Source organism: Myotis brandtii, unplaced genomic scaffold (assembly GCF_000412655.1).
Source record: "Myotis brandtii unplaced genomic scaffold, ASM41265v1 scaffold1167, whole genome shotgun sequence".
NCBI classification, from domain to species: Eukaryota; Metazoa; Chordata; class Mammalia; order Chiroptera; family Vespertilionidae; genus Myotis; species Myotis brandtii.
This window is the reverse complement of record NW_005354039.1, coordinates 1476425-1494977: the sequence shown is the minus strand read 5'-3', so window position 1 is coordinate 1494977 and position 18553 is coordinate 1476425. Positions and strand designations below refer to the sequence as shown.

General features: G+C 53.1%; 1 protein-coding gene across 12 annotated transcripts in view; it reads left to right on the top strand.

Moving 5' to 3' along the window:
• Window positions 1-18553, top strand: part of RPH3AL (rabphilin 3A-like (without C2 domains)) — a 106944-nt gene that overhangs the window by 58048 nt on the left and 30343 nt on the right. For 10 of the 12 annotated variants that reach the window (XM_014529569.1, XM_014529544.1, XM_005858325.2 and 7 more), the window contains one exon: window positions 1949-2035. The exons of the other annotated variants lie outside the window; for them this stretch is intronic. In XM_014529569.1, coding sequence (XP_014385055.1) covers window positions 1949-2035 — 87 coding nt within the window. The remainder of the gene's footprint in view (window positions 1-1948; window positions 2036-18553) is intronic. 12 annotated transcript variants of the gene reach the window in all.

The following is an 18553-nucleotide window of genomic DNA, read 5'->3' as shown; positions in this document are numbered from 1 at the left end:
TCGTGTTCTCTCCTTATTCCCGGCACCGTTGTCTCAGGGGGAGGGGCAGGGCACTGTGCTTGGAGGGCGACTGGCATCGCACCCTATAAGCATGTAGAACACTCACCAGGAACATCTCACCCCTTGAAGGGCCACACTCCTTTTCACACGTGCACCATTTGTTTATCCCGGGTGGTGGGAATTAGAAGGAAAACAGCCAACCGGCGTCAGCACCTCCTTCCTCTCTCTTTACCCCTGGGGGGGAGCCCTGTGTGCATTTCCACCCGATGGGCTCACGGGGGGCCTGTCCTAGAGGTAGAAGGGCGGGGGGTGAGATTGGGAGGGATATCGAGAGGCAGTCCTAGTGGCGAAGAGGGGATTTCAGATCAGGTCTTGGGTGGTGGGCCAGGGCTCCCGGGGGCGGGCTGCCAAACCCAGGCCTGACACAAAAGTGGCCAGGCCCCTTCCTCTCCAAGGGACCCTGGAGCTCAGAGGGAGAGCAGCATAGAAGTGAGCATCCAGACAGGGACCCTCCCCAAGCCTGGGACCTTCACGAGAGCTGGGAAGGGGCCCGCTGTGACGGGGATGGACTTTCTTGCCAGCCCAGAGAGCTGGGAGCTGGGAGGTTACCTTTTATTTGGAGAAACAGGAGGAAAGTGACAGTTCTCATTGGACGGTACTGGACGGTAGCCAATGCATACCCTCCCACCCCAAGAACATGTCAGCTTCCCTTCCGCCGACAGCTGGCTCCCCCTCCTGCAGCACTGGGCTCAGCTGCCCGATCAGGCGGGGACGACAGGCTCTGGGAAGCCAAGTTGGTGACATTTTCCTCTGCGTGGAGAGGGGTGTGCCTCTTGCTCAGTTGGCAGCCTGCAGGAAAGGCCAGGCGGTAGATCCAGCCTTCCCTCGGTGCTGGGGCAGGTAGGGGGGCCGGAGAGAGCCCCCAGCCTGCAGGGACGTGGTAGAAACATTGAGTAGCCCCCTGCGCCAGTGCTCAGAGGAGGGCCTGCTGTCGCCGAGGCAGACTGTACCGTGAGCCGGGAACGGGTCTCGGCCCCACCAGGTCCCCTGCCTCCCGGGGCATGTCACCCGGCCTTTCCCACCACCGTGTTGCCGTGCATTTCAGGGAAGCAAAATATGTATTAAGAAGTTATGAGCTTAAGCAGCAGAGAAGCACCCGGCCTTTCCCACCACCGTGTTGCCGTGCATTTCGGGGAAGCAAAATATGTATTAAGTTCTGAGCTTAAGCAGCAGAGAAAGTCAGCCACTGCAGGAACGAGGTTCTGGCTACTTATGTGTCTGGAGAAATTACATAACGGCTCCAGAGCCAGACCTGAGTCCGCTACTTGCTGGGTGAACTTGGCAAATTCTCAACTTACTTCTAGCCCCCGATGCCTCACCTGTGAGACGGGCCTGATGCTTAGGGAATAGGGTGCCTGGGCTCGTTCTGTGAAGGGACCGGGCATGAAGTAAGTCGCTGGTCCTTCTCAGGACCGCATCTTCTCACGCCCGTGACTTTTTTTGCGTGCTTATACACAAATGCGTTTTCTTTGTTGCATAACATCTTCTGCCGCCCACCTTTCCGGGGAGGGACGCAGCCTGCTGTGCCCGGGCCATCTCGTATTCTGCTGCCTGTGCTTGGCTCTTCCACTCGCACTGGGCGTTTGGGCGGCTTCCAGTTCTCTGCTGTGGAACATGATGCAGCTGTGAATGTCGGGCAGCTTATTTGTGATGTGCTCCTAACAGAGTGTGATTGTGGGGGTGAATCTATGCCGTGGAGATTCATGGGTGGGCAGGTCCATGGTGCCCCAGAGCCACCGGTGCCCTTTGGGTGATTTGTCCTTCTGGCCTGAAGCCACAGCCATCCCTCAGAATACGGCCGAGGGCTCCTCGGCGACGGCTTCCCCAGCCCCTCCGCTGAGGAGGAAGCCGCTCAAGTGTTGACCTCCCCGTGTCCTCTCTCTTATAGAAAGTCTGCACCAAGTGTGGGATCGAGGCCTGCCCTGGCCAGAAGCGGCCCCTGTGGCTGTGTAAGATCTGCAGTGAGCAGAGAGAGGTAGGGTGCCCAGGGCAACGGGCGGGGGGCCCTGGGGCCGGGTCTGAGCCCATCCCACCGGGGGAAGTTCATGGTTGGTCACGGGGAGGGCCTTCTCTGGAGGTCAAGGAGGACCTCCTGGGGGTGACCAGGGAGAAGGGTGGGGCGTCACCTGCTGGCTGGCCCATTTTCACAGCGTGGAGGTGGCGGTGGGCCCTGGTTCTGCTATGCCTGGGGCCCCTGGCTTCGGTGGGAAGCCCTCACGCTGGGTGTAGGTTGCGTGGCATTGGGGGGGGGGCAGGGGGCACCTATTATTATAGCAATAGTAACGTCCACCCCAGGTTGCACATTTATTATGAGCCTGGCACTGCGCTGTATGAATCCATTAAATCCTTTCACGATGGATGAGGGTGTGTCAGCATCCCCTTCCGCTGATGGGAAATGGACACTCGGGAGGTGGGCACCCAGCTGGCTCCTGTGGGAGCCGGAAGGAAGTGCAGCCAGGTCTGCTGTGGTGATGCCACCCACAGGCCCTTCCGGTGCAGAGGTTCTGTCATTCTAGTTCTTCCCCATTTTAGGAGAAGGAATGGAAGCTCAGTGGGGCAGTCACAGGTGTGGGGCTCGAACCTGCATCTCCTAACCCCAGACCCCGGGCTTTCCTCCCTGCACCAGGATCGGAAGTGAGGCCACACCGGAGCGGGTCATTGGCAGGAGTTTCCGGGGAGGGGCACGGGACGGGGGTGGTGGGAGCAGAATGCGCCTGGCAGAGGGAGCGCGCCCTTGGTCGGTCACCACATGTGGATCCCTTTCCTTGCGTGGCACTTGGTATGTGCTCTTACTCTGAGGGCCCAGAAGAGGCCTTCGGTTTGGGAAATTCTCAGCCAGGCTGTCCTTGAACACTGCAGTCCCTGCCGTTCCGGGTCTCCCCTTCTGCGAGTCCCATTGGCTGCCTGGCAGAGCCCCTCAGCCCGTCCTCCACGGCCCCCGCTGCCCTTGTTTATTGCTTTATCTTCCTGCGCACATTGTTCAGTCCTGTCTTCAGGCCACTAAGTCTCTGGGACTGTCTCCCAGCTGTTGGTGTTGCTGGTTCTGTCTCTTCGCGTCGGCTTTCCCCGGGTGCGTTGGGGTTTGGGTTTGTGTGCTCATCTTGAAGGGGAGTCCGTGTCCCCCTCTTGCTCTCCCTGCTCATCACCTCCACCCAGGTCCTGGGGGGCCCAGGGCAGAGCCAGGCCTCTCGGGCTAGTGATGAGCTGTGTCCATGGTGACAAGGGGACTATTCCCAGGGCCAGTCATCAAAGCCTCAGGCAGCCTGGCCAGGCCCCGGCTGTGTGGGTGCCGCTTCCAGCTCCCCTCCGTGTTCGTAGTCTTAGGTGAGCTCTAGTTTCGGGGTGCAGGGGGGAGCTCTGCTTCTTCAGCCTCTTTTCCCAGATGGGAAATCCCATCACCAGCCCCTGTTTTCAGTGGCTCTGGCTCTGGTCCCCCACCTCCCGTGGTCCCTGTGCCCTAGAAGACCAAGCTTCCGGTTGCCTCCACCGGCCAAAGGGTCCAGAACTCCACGGGCTGGGCCTTCAGCTCCTCCAAATAGGAAACATTTGGAGTTTCTCGTCCATCGAGATGAACATCTTGTTTCTGAGCGCAGATAGGTGTGCTTGCTGTGTTTAGAACATGCTCCTCGGAACAGGGAAGGTACCCAACATGTGAACTAACATTCCGCCTTGCCTGGAGGTCCCTGATTTCTCATCCCGACTCCGAGATGATAATCTCTGTTTCTTAGAGATGCTGTAAGAATTCAGCCAGGCCCTGACTGGTTTGGCTCAGTGGATAAAGTGTCGGCCTGTGGACTGAAGGGTCCCAGGTTCGGTTCCAGTCAAGGGCATATACCTTGGTTGCAGTGGGGAGTGTGCAGGAGGCAGCTGATCGATGTTTCTCTCTCATCGATGTTTCTAACTCCCTTCCTCTCTGTAAAAAATCAATAAAATATATTTTTTAAAAGAATTCATCCAGGTCCTTAGATGTACAAAGTGATTGATGTGCAAAGCGTACATGTCCGGCCTGGCACAGGTACTCTGCAAGCATCAGAGACCTCCCTCTCTCCCAGCCAGAAGCGCCCCCTTTGAACATGAGGTCCTCCTGGAAGTGTCCCCTAAGACGCAGCTCTCTGGGAGAGAGGACATTCCTTAAAACGGCATCTTGTGGGAGACACCTCCGCAGGACGAAATGACAGTCACAGCCGAGCTGTTAGAGGACAGAGATGAAGGAGCTGTCACAGAAAAGAAGGTGGATGAAAGGCAAGACGGATGTCGCCAGCGTAATAGCTTAGTGGACGGCTGCAGAGGCGGCTGGCCCTGCCCGTCCCCACCTCCAGCTGCCCTGGCATCCCTGAGAGCCAGGCCCGGGATAGCACGTGCGGGGCCCACCACCCGCCCGTCCTAATCGCCGGAGCACCGCGGCGCCCGGACATCTGAAATAGCTTAGGACGAATTTCCTTATCTTTCTGAGGCAACGCATATGAAGCTGTGCATCACGCTATCACTTTGTCCTTGAATTTCCAGAGGCGAATAAAACTCAGCAAGATGAAGAACATGACGTCCCATCTCTGCAGTGCCAGGCCAACTGTGGGCCCTCGGTGTGCGCGTCCCGAGTGCGGGCGCCCTTGGGTACCGGACCAGGTGCCGCCTTTTCCTGCCAACGTTTGGGATGGGAGAGTGACAGGGTAATTGGTTTGCTAATGCCTTTTTAAAAAATTTTGCTTAGAAAGAGATCTAATCACAACAAAGAGATAGCTAAATAGAAAGAGCATTTAAAATGTCATTTGAAGTGCCGCTTACAGCTGGTTCTGAATCCGTGATAAGACTGAGGAGCTCCGTCCTGCGGGGGAAGCGCGTCCTGACGGGGGAACGTGAATGGTCTGATGGAGACTCTTGCACCAACGCTCTTATCTTTCCTTCGGATGCTTTGCTCCCGTCATCTCTGGCTGAGCTTTTAAACACTTCTTTTCTGGAGTGAGATGAGCGCTGGTTACACGTCCCTGGGCTTGTCAGGTGGGCGTTGCTGCCTGTTTGGTGCACACCCGTGTTGCGAGCAGGGGGGAGGCGGGAGGGGGGGCTGGCAGTCTAATGCAGGGGTCCTCAAACTTTTTAAACAGGGGGCCAGTTCACTGTCCCTCAGACCGTTGGAGGGCCGGACTATAGTTTAAAAAAAAACTATGAACAAATTCCTATGCACACTGCACATATCTTATTTTGAAGTAAAAAAACAAAACGGGAACAAATACAATATCTGTATTTGCATGTGGCCCGCGGGCCGTAGTTTGAGGACGCCTGGTAATGCATGTGTCCATTCGGGCACTCAGCACATGTTTATTGAGCATCTTCTATGTACCAGGCCAAACAGCTCTTCTCATGGGAGGGAGACCACAAACACAGTAGAGTCAGTGCCGCCATGTCGCAGGGGGTGATAAGGTGCCAGGGGAGGGGAAGAGGGTGCTGGGACAGTGGGGGTAGCTGTTATTCTATACGGAGGAGGCGGGGAAGGGGTTCCTGGTCCAATGGCATTTGAGCAGAGCTCTGAAGCGCACTGTGTGGCTGTAGGGATGAGAGCATGCCAGACAAGGGGTAGTGAGTGCAAAGGCCCCGGGGCAGGTGGGTGCTCGGTGATTTGGGGGACTGGCGGGGAGACCGCGTGGCCAGCGTTCGTCAGGGTCGGGAGAGGAGGTCGGAGACATGGCAGGGGTCGGATCGTGTTGGTCCTGCCGGCCATGGTAGGACTTTGGCTTTTACTGTGAGTGGAATGGGGAGCCTCTGAGGGTCGGGAGTGGAGGAGAGACATGACCTGAGTCCCCCCCACCCCCCATCTTTTCAGAGGATGCTCTGGCTGCTGCGTTGAGAGTAAATTGTAGACTATAATGATGTCAGAGTCAGTAATGACATTTTATCTTTCTTATTTAATATTAATTACCCCAGATATTTATGTGCTTGACTGTTAGTTTGTGACCCTTAGAAGTTTTCATTTTTCTAAAATATCATATACATTTTACTCTTTTCTGATTATACAATTAATATGGCTCATCATTGACATTCCCAATGTGTAAGAAAACATAAAGTAATACACACCCAAAATATCCGTCATCTTATCATCTAATCACTGTTAACATGTTGGCATATTTACTTCTGGCCGTCTGTGTATTTTTCCTTTCTATTGCTGAACCCATTTTTAAAATTAACATATATCATAAATAGTCATCAGCGTAATCAATAGCTCTTTGTAAACATTCTGTCATGTGGATATTCTGCCCATTTAAGACACCTAAGTATTTCCTTCCCGCTCTTATTAGTAACTGCAATGTACCAGTATGTGTGGGTGCATAGCTCCTTGACCACACTTTACATTTTGTCCTCAGAATGGGTTCTTAGAAGGGAAAAATGAACATTGCTGTTTATATGTCCTCTTTTCTTATAGACCCTTGAGTTATTACTGTTGATTTATCTCATAATTAGCTGGTCTGTAATTTTAATCTTTTTAGTAGGAGCCCTTGATGTGTATTTTCTGAGTCTTTTGCTATACGGTAGCTGTTGCCTTTCTACAAAGAAGATAACTTGATTGATAATATAATTGATCATAATCTTTCCCACTCAGAATTCTGTGGATTTGCCCCTGTTGTCTACCCACCTCATGTGAAAAGAGCCACCATGAGGGAGAGGCAGCAAATGGAACAACTAGGAGCACCGGTACCCAGGGAACTAGAGATGATGGTGAAACTGTGTGAGAGAGAGAGAGAGAGAGAGAGAGAGAGAGATAAATAAGGCTTTTAAATTAATTAAAAGAGATAGAGGAGTAGAAACAAATTCAACAAACAGGACCTTTGAAAAAAGTGAGCAAATTTGAAAAATAAACAAGTGAACCATTTTTATTTCTGAAAATGACTGTTGTCAATGAATTTTAAAACTCAATTGAGTACATTTTAGAGCAATAAACCTTGTCATTCCCATGAACAGCCACAGATATTTTCCTTTCATTTGCTTCTTATTGATTTTTTAAAAAATTTTTTTATTGATTTCAAAGGGAGAGGGAGAGAGAGAGAGAGAAACATCAATGATGAGAGAGACTCATTGATCCGCTGCCTCCTGCATGCCCCCCACTGGGGATCAAGCCCACAACCCAGGCATGTGCCCTTGACCAGAATCGAACCCGAGACCCTTCAGTCCGCAGGCCAACGCTCTATCCACTGAGGCAAACTGGCTAGGGCATCTTATTGATGTTTTTGTGTTTGATCCCTGGTTGGCACTCCCAACAGCCTGGAGTACCTGGTCCCTGATTGCCTCTCCACCGGAGGCCGTGACTGTGATGGGTGTGTGACCACACCAAGCTACACTCTACCTAATTAGCCGCTTGCCTTTTTTCAACTTGCTGCTCCTGTAAGCATTCATTTTCCCAACTCCCCGCCCCACCTCACCTGCATTCCTTCTGTGAATACTGGTAGGTACAGGCTTTAGGCACTTTCCTGGTTTCCTTGCTGGTAAATTAAGACACTCTGAGATGCGGTCAAGATTTAAAGAAACGGAACAGGGAAGGAAGCCGTCCTTGGGGGACTGGTTAAAGGGCACAGCAGGCACACCTGAGGAGCCCCAAGAAGGGCCCGTGGCCCGGACGACAGTTCTGAGGGTGCAGGTGGGCAGCAACTCAGTGAAGCCTTTGATGCCGAAGCTGAGAGAAAGAGAAGGCAGGATGACAGGGCCTAGGAACAACCCAAAGTTGTTTTCAAGGCAATAACAGAGACATGGGGAGAAGTCCGAGGCCAGACCTATGCCTTTATTTCCCCTTTAAATAACCCCACACAGCCCTAGCCGGTTTGGCTCAGTGGATAGAGCTGTTGGCCCTCGGACTGGAGGGTCCTGGGTTCGATCCAGTCAAGGAGGGCACTTACCTCTGTTGCAGGCTCCATCCCAGCCCACGGGGGCATGTGGGAGGCAACCAACTGAGGTGTCTCTTTCACATTGATGTTTCTCACTCTCTGTCTCTCCCCCTCCCCTCCACTCTCTTAACCTTCAATGGGAAAATATCCTTGGGTGAGGATTAACAAAAAAAAAAAAAATTAAATAAACACACACACACACACACACACACAAACACACACGGTGAGCAAAAGTAGGTTTACAGTGCCCTGGCCTGTGGGCTCAATGGTTAGAGCATCTGCCTGCACACTGAAGAGTCTTGGGTTCGATTCCCAGTCAAGGGCATGTACCTGGGTTTCAGGTTCACTCCTTCCACCCACCCACCCCCGTTAGGGGCGCAACCAGTCCCCTCTCTCTCTCTCTCCCTCTCTCCCTCTCTCCCTCTCCCTTCCTCCCTTGTACAATCTCTAGAAAACAATGGGAAAAAATATGCTCATGAGGATTTACCAAAAAATAAATAAGCGTAGCTTTACAGTTATGAGTACATGAATGAAACACAGAGTTTATTCTTGTGTTATTATTTATTAATTATTGTGTTATTTTCCATACAAACAACTGTAAGCCTACTTTTGCCCCAGTATATATATGGAAATTGAAATTTTTATCTGGCTATGCCTAGGTCATTTTCATGGATTTTTGTGTAGAACAAACATATTTGGCTCTTTGATTCAGGAAAGCTGTTCAATTATGTTTTCGCTTATTACTTTGTTCCCAACAATCTCATTTCTTCAGAGTACTTTTAATTTGAAAATCACATTTCCATTCTGTCTTCTGTATTCATCGTCTTCTGCCCAATTTCCCTCCTTTAATTTTCCCCTCCCTTCTGAAAAATCTTGAAGCTTCTCCCCCACATCACTTTTTTTTTTTTTTTTTTTTTTTTTTTTGCCTGACTGGCGGGTTCCTGTTTGTCTTGCGCATGCGCACATGCATTTATGTGCCTTCAGGAGCCGTGAGCTCCACACCAGGGTTTACCGGGGCGGCACCCACCCCCGCACAGCCCCTTCCTCTGCCCAGGGTTATACCTGTGGAGCTCTGTCCACAGGAGGCCCCTGTGACGCCCCGGTGACCTGGCCCCCCGGCAACTGGAACTAGGGGACATGGAAATCTGCAGCCCCTGGTTCGCCTGCTTCCTTGGCTCTTCCCGCCTCTCCTGCCCTCCCCCGCCCGAGCTTTCCTGAAAGTAATATACCTGCCCAGGTGCAGCTCCTCGTCCCAGCCCCTTCCCACTCCTGCCTGGTTCTTTCCCTCTCCCTTGTTTATCCCCAGGAGTAAGACAGGGCTGGAGGCCCGGCCGGTGTGGCTCCGTGGTTGAGCGTTGACCCATGAACCAAGAGGTCACTGGTTCCATTCCCAGTCGGGGCACATGCCTGGGTTGCAGGCTCGATCCCCAGTAGGGGGCATGCAGGAGGCAGCCGATCGATGATTCTCTCATTATTGATGTTTCTATCTCTCTCCCTAAAAAAAAAAAAAAAAATCAATAAAAACATTAAAAAAAAAAAGATGGGGTTGGAGGAGGAAGGACAAACTCCTATGTGGTACCAGAAACCCACAGGTGTGCCATGCCAGGAAGGCTGGCGAGGAGGGGGCTCAGACCCTGCCACCTGCCCCCTGCCGGGCGGGCAAGGCCCAGGTGGGTAGCGACCCCTTCCATGCAGCCCACTCGCCTGTGGAGGCGAGACTGGCTGGAGGCTGGCGTCAGGTCCCTCCGGTGCTGGTGTCCTCGTGCCCTTTCCTCTCCAGCTCTCACGGGTGCAGGTTGGGAGGGACTGCGTCAGGGGCTTCTAAACACGGGACCTCGCCAGCCGGAAACTCATTTCACTTGCTGGTTAGCCTCTAATCCCATTCATTTAACACAACAAAGTGACTCATTCAAAGTTAGACTGTAATCAGTGGGAAAGTTAATTGGAATCTCATTTCCCCAGGATTCTGGAGAGCATTCCTCCAGCCTCTAAAAGGTGTCTTTGGAGTAAGAAGGCTTCTCCGAGGATGCAGGCATTCTCTGGGGGAGAGGAGGGGGAGCTAGAAAGGGGTGAAGGCCAACTTGTAAGTCATTGAAAGCTGATTAACTCTTCTCTGTTCAGCATGGGCTCGGCCTTCCAGATTCATTCCTGATCTAACTCAGCGAGGCCGAGGCCGAGGAGGCGGGGGAGGAGGCAGGGGCAGGCCGGGCTGCACCAACAATGGCTGTGCTTCCCGCAGTGCTTTGCATATCAAAGGGGCTCAGGAAATGTTTGTTGATTGAAAGAGACATTTTCAAAAAAAAGTAAAGCTGGTTCTGTGCTCAGATCTCTTTAGACTCTTTTCCCCGCGGGTGCTTTTGATTCCCCTGAGGTCTCATCGCGGCTGGCCCTGGGTGGGGTCCCCCAGTGCCCTTTGCTGCGAGCTCTGTATTCCTGCCTCCTGGCCCCTCTCTCCCCCTGGTTGATTGACTGTGAGAGGAATTTGTGAAGTAGGGAAGTGGCTTTCTGTGGGTCTTTAAATCCTCTCCAAGCTGCCCAGCCTGGAGGGTGACCCGTAGCCCAGTTAGGGCCCCTGGGGAGTCCGCCTTGGCTCAGGCCTGCAGGAGGCCCAGGAAGCGGGGCACCCTCCCTCCCAGCCAGCACAGGGGCTGGCAGCCGTGCCAGCAGAACCCACCGTGCTTGCGGCACCTGCCTCTCCGGCGGGCAGCCTGGGCTCCTTGCACGCTGCCATCTGCTTCCCACACTGGTTTCCTCCTGGTCTTGCTGTTACTTGCAGTTTGGATTTTAGCTGCAAACAGCTTTGCCAGAGGGCCCCCTCCGGAGGCCCGCGAGCACAGTCAGGAGTGGGTGGGTGGTGCACGGGTGGGCGGGCGGGTGGCTGCCCGAGCTCCTTGCCATCTGCGTCTAGCTCGTTCTGGGCGGTTGTTGCGGCGTCCCTGGGGGACCCGGATGGTCACACTTCCTCGGTGTGTTGGTCACCTCCCACACGCCACGGCTCTACCAAGCAGACCCCCTGTCAGCGCAGGCTCCCACGCATGTGGAAGTGGCAGGAGGAATAGGCTCCTGGCGCCAACCAGTCCCCCTTCCTCCCGTGGCGGGCAGAGCAGTCTCCCACCCCCGCCCTGCCCCTGTTTGGGGTACCTACGTGAGCCTGTGTTTGTTCATCAGAGAAAGAACTTTCCTCTCTGAGATGCTGTCCAATCCGAGAGGGAACGGACTTTCTCACCACTGTGCGCCAGCCCGTGGAGCCAACTGTCCTCCCATGCCCACCAGAAGGGCCGACTGGCATTGAGCAGTGGACATGCACTGAGCACCCCCTGTGGGCCAGGAAGTGAATATCTGCTTTACCCTCACAGGAGCCCAGGGGGGTACTCAGTATTGCCCCCGTGTGACAGATGGGGAAACTGAGGCTTAGAGAAAGGTCACCTGCCCAAAGACACCAGACAATAATTGATGGAGCCAAAGGTTGAAGCTAGGTGTGTTGGCCTCCAAAACTCCTTCTGGCAACTCTTTCTATGCATTCATTCGTTCATTCATTCATCCATGCATTCATTTATTCTTCATTCATATAATTGTCATTGCGTGTTTGCTATGTGCTAGGCACTGGTTAGGCCCTCGGGAAATGCAGTGAACAAAACAGCCACATATTTCTGCCTTGAGTTTACATTCTGGCAGGGTCTGGGGAAAGAGAGGGAACAGACAATAAACGTAAGCAAACTACTAGATGAGCAAAGCGTATAGTATGTTGGGTGCTGAATGGGAAGAAGACAGAGGAGAACAGGCAGAGGGAGCGGGAGTGTTGGGTGCGGGAAGGAGGGGAGAGCGGCTGCAGTGTTACACGTAAACCAATGACCACAGCGCCCCCGTGAGGATGGCTAATATTTAACAAGCAGACAATAATAAGTGTTGGCGAGGATGTGGAGAAAGCTGAGCCCTGGTGCTTTGCTGGTGGGGACATAAAATAGTGCAGCCACAATGGAAAACGGTGTGGCATTTCCTCCGAAAAGGGATGACCTAGCAATTCTACTTCCGGGTGAATCCTCTGAAGAATTGACAGCCGGGGCTGACACAGATCTACTTGCATACCCATCTTCATGGCAGCATTGTTCACAGTGTCCAGACGGTGGAAGCAGCCCAAGCGCCTCCTGTTGGGCAACTGGATAAACCAAATGTTCAGCCTTAAAAAGGAAGGAAATTCTGACACCTGCTACAACACGGAAGAGCATGGAGGACATTGTGCTACATGGATAAGCCAGTCACAAGAAGGACCAATACTGTGTGATTCCACCTCTAGGAGGTGCCCAGAGGAGCCACATTCATAGAGACGGGCGATAGAGTGGTGATTGCCAGGGGCCGGGTGGGAGCGTGGGGAGTCGCTGTTTAATGGGCACAGTTTCCATTTGGAAAGATGAAAACGGGCTGGAGACGGGCGGTGGTGACCGTAGCACATCCCTGTGCAGGTACTTAGAGCTCCTGGACTGTCTACGAAAATGGTTCGAAGGCGGAATGTTGTGTTATATACATTTTACCACAATTTTAAAACGGGGGAATACTGCCCGCCCAGCGTGGCTCAGTGGTTGAGCATCAATCAGCCTGTGAACCAGGAGGTCATGGTTGGATCCCAGGGCAGGACACGTGCCCAGATTGAGGGCTCGATAGGTAGGGGCCGATCAATGATTCTTTCTCATCATTGATATTTCTCTCCTCTCTCCTACTCCTTTCCTCTCTGAAATCAATAAAAATATATTTTAATATAAATTTTAAAATGTTCTTTAATGGGAAAAGGTGAGCCGTTCCCTGAGCAGGCGTGGGAAGGGCTGTTTGGTCCCAGGAGGCTCTTTGGCCTTGGGGAGAAGACATCTGGGGCGAGGGGTCCCGACCTGAATGAAGCCCTCGGCCCATCAGGAATGTGCCCTCAGCTCCTAGTGTGGCTCCCTCACACCCCTGCCCGCCCCCTGACTCAGCCGTCCCGGTGCCCAGCGGTCCGTGGGGCTGGGAGCCCTGTGGTCTGCGTGACCAACCTTGAGAACAGCAAGGTGTGTTGCGGCTTCACTGTCCCTGTTGGTGTGACAGCGTCCTGACACCACCGCCCAGCTCTCCCTCCGCACCCCCACCCCCACCCCACTCCCTGTTGGGCCTCCACAGCCTGCTTTCCCTGCTAGGAGACCCTGCTGTTCGTGCCTCTGGGGAGGTGGACGGAAAGCTGGGGAGAAAACATCTGAATTTGGTTGTTTTCTTGCATTAACTTAAATAAAATTTTGCATCAGCCGAGTTTCCTGCTCGTTTTCCAGATGCCCAGTGACATTGGACAGCACGGTTTTGCCCTCCCCCTAGCCAGCTGTCTCGGAGTTGGAGCCTGGGGAGTAGAGTGTGGCTCCGTCCTTCTGGACGTAGTTAAGCCCCTAGGCGGTGCCCAGCCCTGGAAAGCCCACCCATCCCCCCTCCTAAGGAAGTAACTCAGGAGGTTGGCACATCTACAGGGACAGGGAAGCCAGCCACGCCTTGTTATTCTCAAGGTTGTAACCAGAAAGCCCCGCTGAGAAAAAAGGAAGCAGAAGAAAACTGGTCTTTATTGGAAACATCCCCTAGTTCGGGGCGGGGCTGGGCTCTGTGTCCCCACTTTCCAGCCCAATGGCAGCTCTGGGACGTACGTGACCAGGCCCAGGTGGCACGGCAGAGCGGAGATTTGACCCAGGCTGTCTGACAGGCTCTTGCTGCGAAGCTGGTGACCACTGCCCGCGGGAAAGGATTTGGCTGTTTTCTTGCATTAATTTGAATGCAAGAAATTCCTTTTCCAGGGCGGCCTGTAGGCTGGAGGAAGGTGGGACGGACGGACGGACGGAGGTGGCCCTTCAGCCTGTCTCCCCTCAGTTGCCAAAGTAGTGCCAGCTCTCCAGGTGACTCCTGGGCCCCTGCCCCCCCTTCTCCTTGCCCCGATGTAAGTTGTTACATCCCCGCCTGGGCTAAGGCACCCACACCTGGAGCCCAGCCTGGCCCTGACCATTATCTCGTGGCGACTCTGAACCTGGCTTTGGGTCCCGGCACCTGATGGTTGCCCCCTTGGCCCACGAACTTTGCCTGCTGCTGCCAACCCTGTGGGGAGCTGTGTCATGTCACGGGCCAGCTCCTGGCGCTCCCTGTTTGCCAACTAAATCAGAGGCCCGTTCCGTCGGAGGCCCATCTGGTTCATCTCCACATTGTGCTGGCTCCGCAAGAGCGTCACCTCCTGTGCATGATGCTCCTCCTTGCGCCCACTCCGAGCTGCACCCTAGAGAATCTCCCCGGGAGACAAGACCAGGATTGCACGTGCATCGGTTCTTATCATCACAAAAGCAACCCAATCAGAAACAACCCCCAATGTCCGTTCGTGGTGGGATGGATAGATGAATTGTGGCTACAAGATAATACACGGCAGTGAACAAGGAACTGCGGCTGAACTCACCAAAGGGTGGATTAAAAATACATTAAAAATACCTGGATTAAAAAGGGGGGAAAAAACCAAGTCACCAAAGAATACAGAATGATTCAAAAGGATGATGTTCAGAAACAGGTGATAATTTATTTAGAAATGCACACATGCGTGGCCTTTTAAAATAGAAAGAAAAACATGGGATTGCTTTATACAAAATTCCGGGGCGGGGGGACAATTCTGGATGGTGTCTCCCTCACGAAGGCAGGAGGGCTCACAGGGGCTTCTCAGAGTTGGTAATATTTAATTCATTGATGAGTTCACAGGTGTTGGCTTGAATATGGTTCTCTGAGATGTACTGTGTTTCATACACTTTCGCATGCATGCTAGATTTCACAGGCCCACGCCCAAAAGATGCCAGGAGACCACTAAAATCCAACCCAGAAAAGCTTGCATCAGTGAAGTGGAGAAAAACCTTTGAAATCCCCCAGAATGAAGGGGAGGGTGGGGAAAAAAAAAAAAAACAAAGAGCTGCAAACAGTCAGGGAGACGGTGATGAATCTGGAAGAGAGAGAAAGTAATGGAACCTCAGAATTGTAGGTTTTCCTCAAGAAGGAACCAGAGCGGTTGGGAATGAAGCAGTGGTCAGATCCATCACGGAGCAAAGCATCTCTGAATTGGGAGTGTCCTGGCCGGGCCACTAGCCCGGCCGCATCGGGGCCAGCCCCGAAATGGTTTCCCGTTGGCTCTGGAATGCGTTGCTGAGACTGTGTTTAAACATAGGATGTTTGTTGTTCTGGGAATTGAATCAAAATCACAGAGCTCTTCTGAAAAGACCTGGCCGGGTATAATTGGCCTGTCCAATGTTCCGATCCAGCCCTATTCATTTCCTGTGCGCGCCCACTCCAGCTGGGAGCGGGGGCCGGCCTCGCAGCCAAACATCGCCGAGCACGTCTGCCCTCCCAGATATGTGCCGGAGCAGGGACGATCGTTAAATATTTGGGATTCAAAGGGATTCCATGCTGCATGCAAATGAGGTGTGAGGGGAGGCGTCCATGCAGTGTCGACAAAGCCAGAGATGAAGAGCCCTGGGAAAGTGCCCTCAGCCTGCACCATCTGTGGGACCTGCCGGACTGTTCTGAACCAAGGGAGAAGATGGCATGTGGGCAGAGGGCTGTAGGTCATGCCAGGAGGGGTGGCACCCCCGGGCACAGGCCCTGGGCGTGGGCAATGAGGAGGGGCTGAGGCCAAGGTGGGAGGCTGGCCAGCGCATTCGAGGCTCTCCCTGACCCCGGGCACACAGCCCGCAGCCCCGGGGAGCCTGCAGGTGCTGCTCAGTGGTCATGGGGCAGAAGCCGCGCAGGATCCAGCCCCTCCACGGGGCGCATGGAGGCCAAGGCGTTCCCTCTGGTTCGGAAGCAGTCTGGCCAAAGCGTTTATTAAACTATCTGTCAAGAAAGCGCCTGCAGGGTGTGTTTCCTCGCTGCGTTTTTTTCCTTTCCACTGTGCTGGCGATTGCCTGCCTCCCAGACTGACCTGCCTGCTTGAAACCCCACTTGAAACGAAGAGGAAATTTCGCTCAGGCCCTGGTGAGGGCGCGTCCATCGTGCTGGTGGGCTGAGGGGTTGGAAGAAGAGGCAGAGGGGCGCTCTGTCTTTGCTGGGGTTTCATTTCCAGCCCAGCTCCTGGCTCTGGCACACGTGCCCTGAGGTTCTCCGTGATATTCATTAAAATGCAAATACCCACATCTCCCGGGAGGGCCTCTCTTGGCTTCCCGCTAACACCTGGATTCCGAGTTAGCAGTTAGGAGGGATTAGTGGAGAGCAGAACCCTTCAGCTGGGAGGGAGCTCTGCCCACCTGGCCCTGCGCTTCTCAAAGCCCTTGGTGACTCCGGATTGCTTACCGGTGCCCTGCACCGCAGACAGGGCCACCAGCCCAGAGCAGAGCAGCCCTGACAACAGAGCCCTCAGAGGGTAGAGGACAGGGCCAGGGACGCCAACCCTTTGTGGGCTTAGGCCAGGGCCACCCATCTACAAGAAGATGTGATCTTTCCTTTCCCAGTTCTTTTTCTTTCACGTATTTTTCTTATTGATTTCAGAGAGGAAGGGAGAGGGAGAGAGAGATAGAAACATCAAGGATGAGAGAGAATCATCCATCAGCTGCCTCCTGCACACACACACCCCCACACCCCCATCCCCACTGGGGATCAAGCGAGCAACCCAGGCATGTGCCCTGACCAAGAGTTGAACCGTGACCTCCTGGTTCATAGGTCGACACTCAACCACTGAGCCATGCCAGCCGGCCTGAATTCTGTCTTTAATTTAGTTCCTTGCTCACTGAATTTTCTGATGCTATGAGTTCCCCATTCTCGAGGTTATTTTAATTTATTTGTTGGCCAACAGAACTATACTTTTGAGCAATATTTTTAGGAAGACTGGACGGATGCGTCTCTGTTTCCTGTTTTTGCTGATCCACAGTCCCTTTCTGGGATAAGAATCACAGCCATATTCGGGTTTACAGGGCAAGTGGCAGCGTCCTCGTGGGCATTTAGGATGGCGGATGCCAGTCTTTCCTGGGCTGCCTCTGTGTGGTTACAGATGCCTGCTTCCTGCCCCACTGACCGGACATACAGGCACATCCACGCCACAACCACACATACGGGATAAGTTCGAGTCCCCATCCTGCTTGAGTAGGGCAGCAGGTGATCCCGCTGTCCGCCAGAACTCTAAGGTAGGATGGTCCCAATCTGTTTCGAGCAACAGATATATTTCTGGCATAAACTAGAGCTAAAATTGGATGTGTGCGTTCCATTAGCACACCTGCCTGCCTGGCTCGGTGTCAGCTTGTTGTCTTTGGCTGTAATCACAGCTTCTCACACTCAGCTCGTCGCCACGAAACCTTGTCGGAGGCAACGCCCAGCTACCCCTGAGAGCAGCATCCCTTCCAACCAGCAGCACAGAGGGAAGGACCCAGCTCTGCCGGGCTCTGTTGCTGGGAAGCCCTGGTTCCCTTTGAGAAACGTCCAGGTTTCTCCCACTGTCAAAATTCTGACTCCTGTTCCAGCCGGCGTGGCTCAGTGGTTGAGTGTCAACCTATGCACCAGGAGGTCATGGTTCGATCCTGTACAGGGCACATGCCCAGGTTGCAGGCTTGATCCCTGGTTGGGGGCTTACAGAAGGCAGTCAATCAGTGATTCTCTCTCATCATTGATTTTTTAATGTATTTATTTTTTATTGTTAAGAGAGTGAGGGAAAGAGAGAGAGATAGAAACATCAATGTGAGAGAGAATTTTTGAGAGTGAGGGAAAGAGAGAGAGATAGAAACATCAATGATGAGAGAGAATCATTGATCGGCTGCCTCCTGCAGGCCCCCTGTTGGGGATGTATGAGATCGAGCCCGCAACCAGAGCAAGTGTCCTGACTGGAAATCGAACCGTGACCGCCTGGATCATAGGCTGATGCTCAACCACTGAGCCACACCAACCAGGCTCATCATTGATGTTTCAATCTCTCTCTCCCTCTCCCTTCCTCTCTGAAATCAATAAAAATATACTTTAAAAACTTTTTTTAAAGGAACTGCAAAACTGCCATTCTCCCGAGCATTTGCTCAATCCTTCGAGCTCTTGCTTTCGAGAATATTCTAAAAAAATTGGCTCAAATAAACTCTTATAAAACTTTTCTGTATATTTGGATATTCTTTTATCAATACAGCTTTTCTCCCTTACGTCACACCCAGATTCAATATGCCAGCCACAGACTGCCCCCAAACTCCGTGCGTCGAACTCCCACGCAGCCCAGGGATTTAATAACATTGACGTCCAATGATCACTCTGTTATACTTTCATTTTAATCGAAGTAATACGTGCATGTGGTTAAAAAAAATCCAGTTGTTCTGAAGAGGTTATGCTGGAGGATGGCGTTCGCATGCCCGGCCCCTCCCTCGCCCACCCCGTCCGTCGTGCACAGACCAAGCGCTGTAGTTTGCAAGCTGGCTCCCCAATGACTTTCCTGATTTATCCACTTTAGATGATCTGAAAGGCGAGGAACTGGCTAGCTTGGACTACGCTTCTTCCCCTCTCCTAATTTTTATACTTTTATTATATTTTAGCTCTTTGATTAAATGAGGGCCTGGCCGAGTTCTGGGGTCTGGCCATGCTGCTAGGAGGCCAGCGCGTGCTCTCTCTCTCTCTCTTTCTCTCTCTCTCTCTCTCATGTGTGT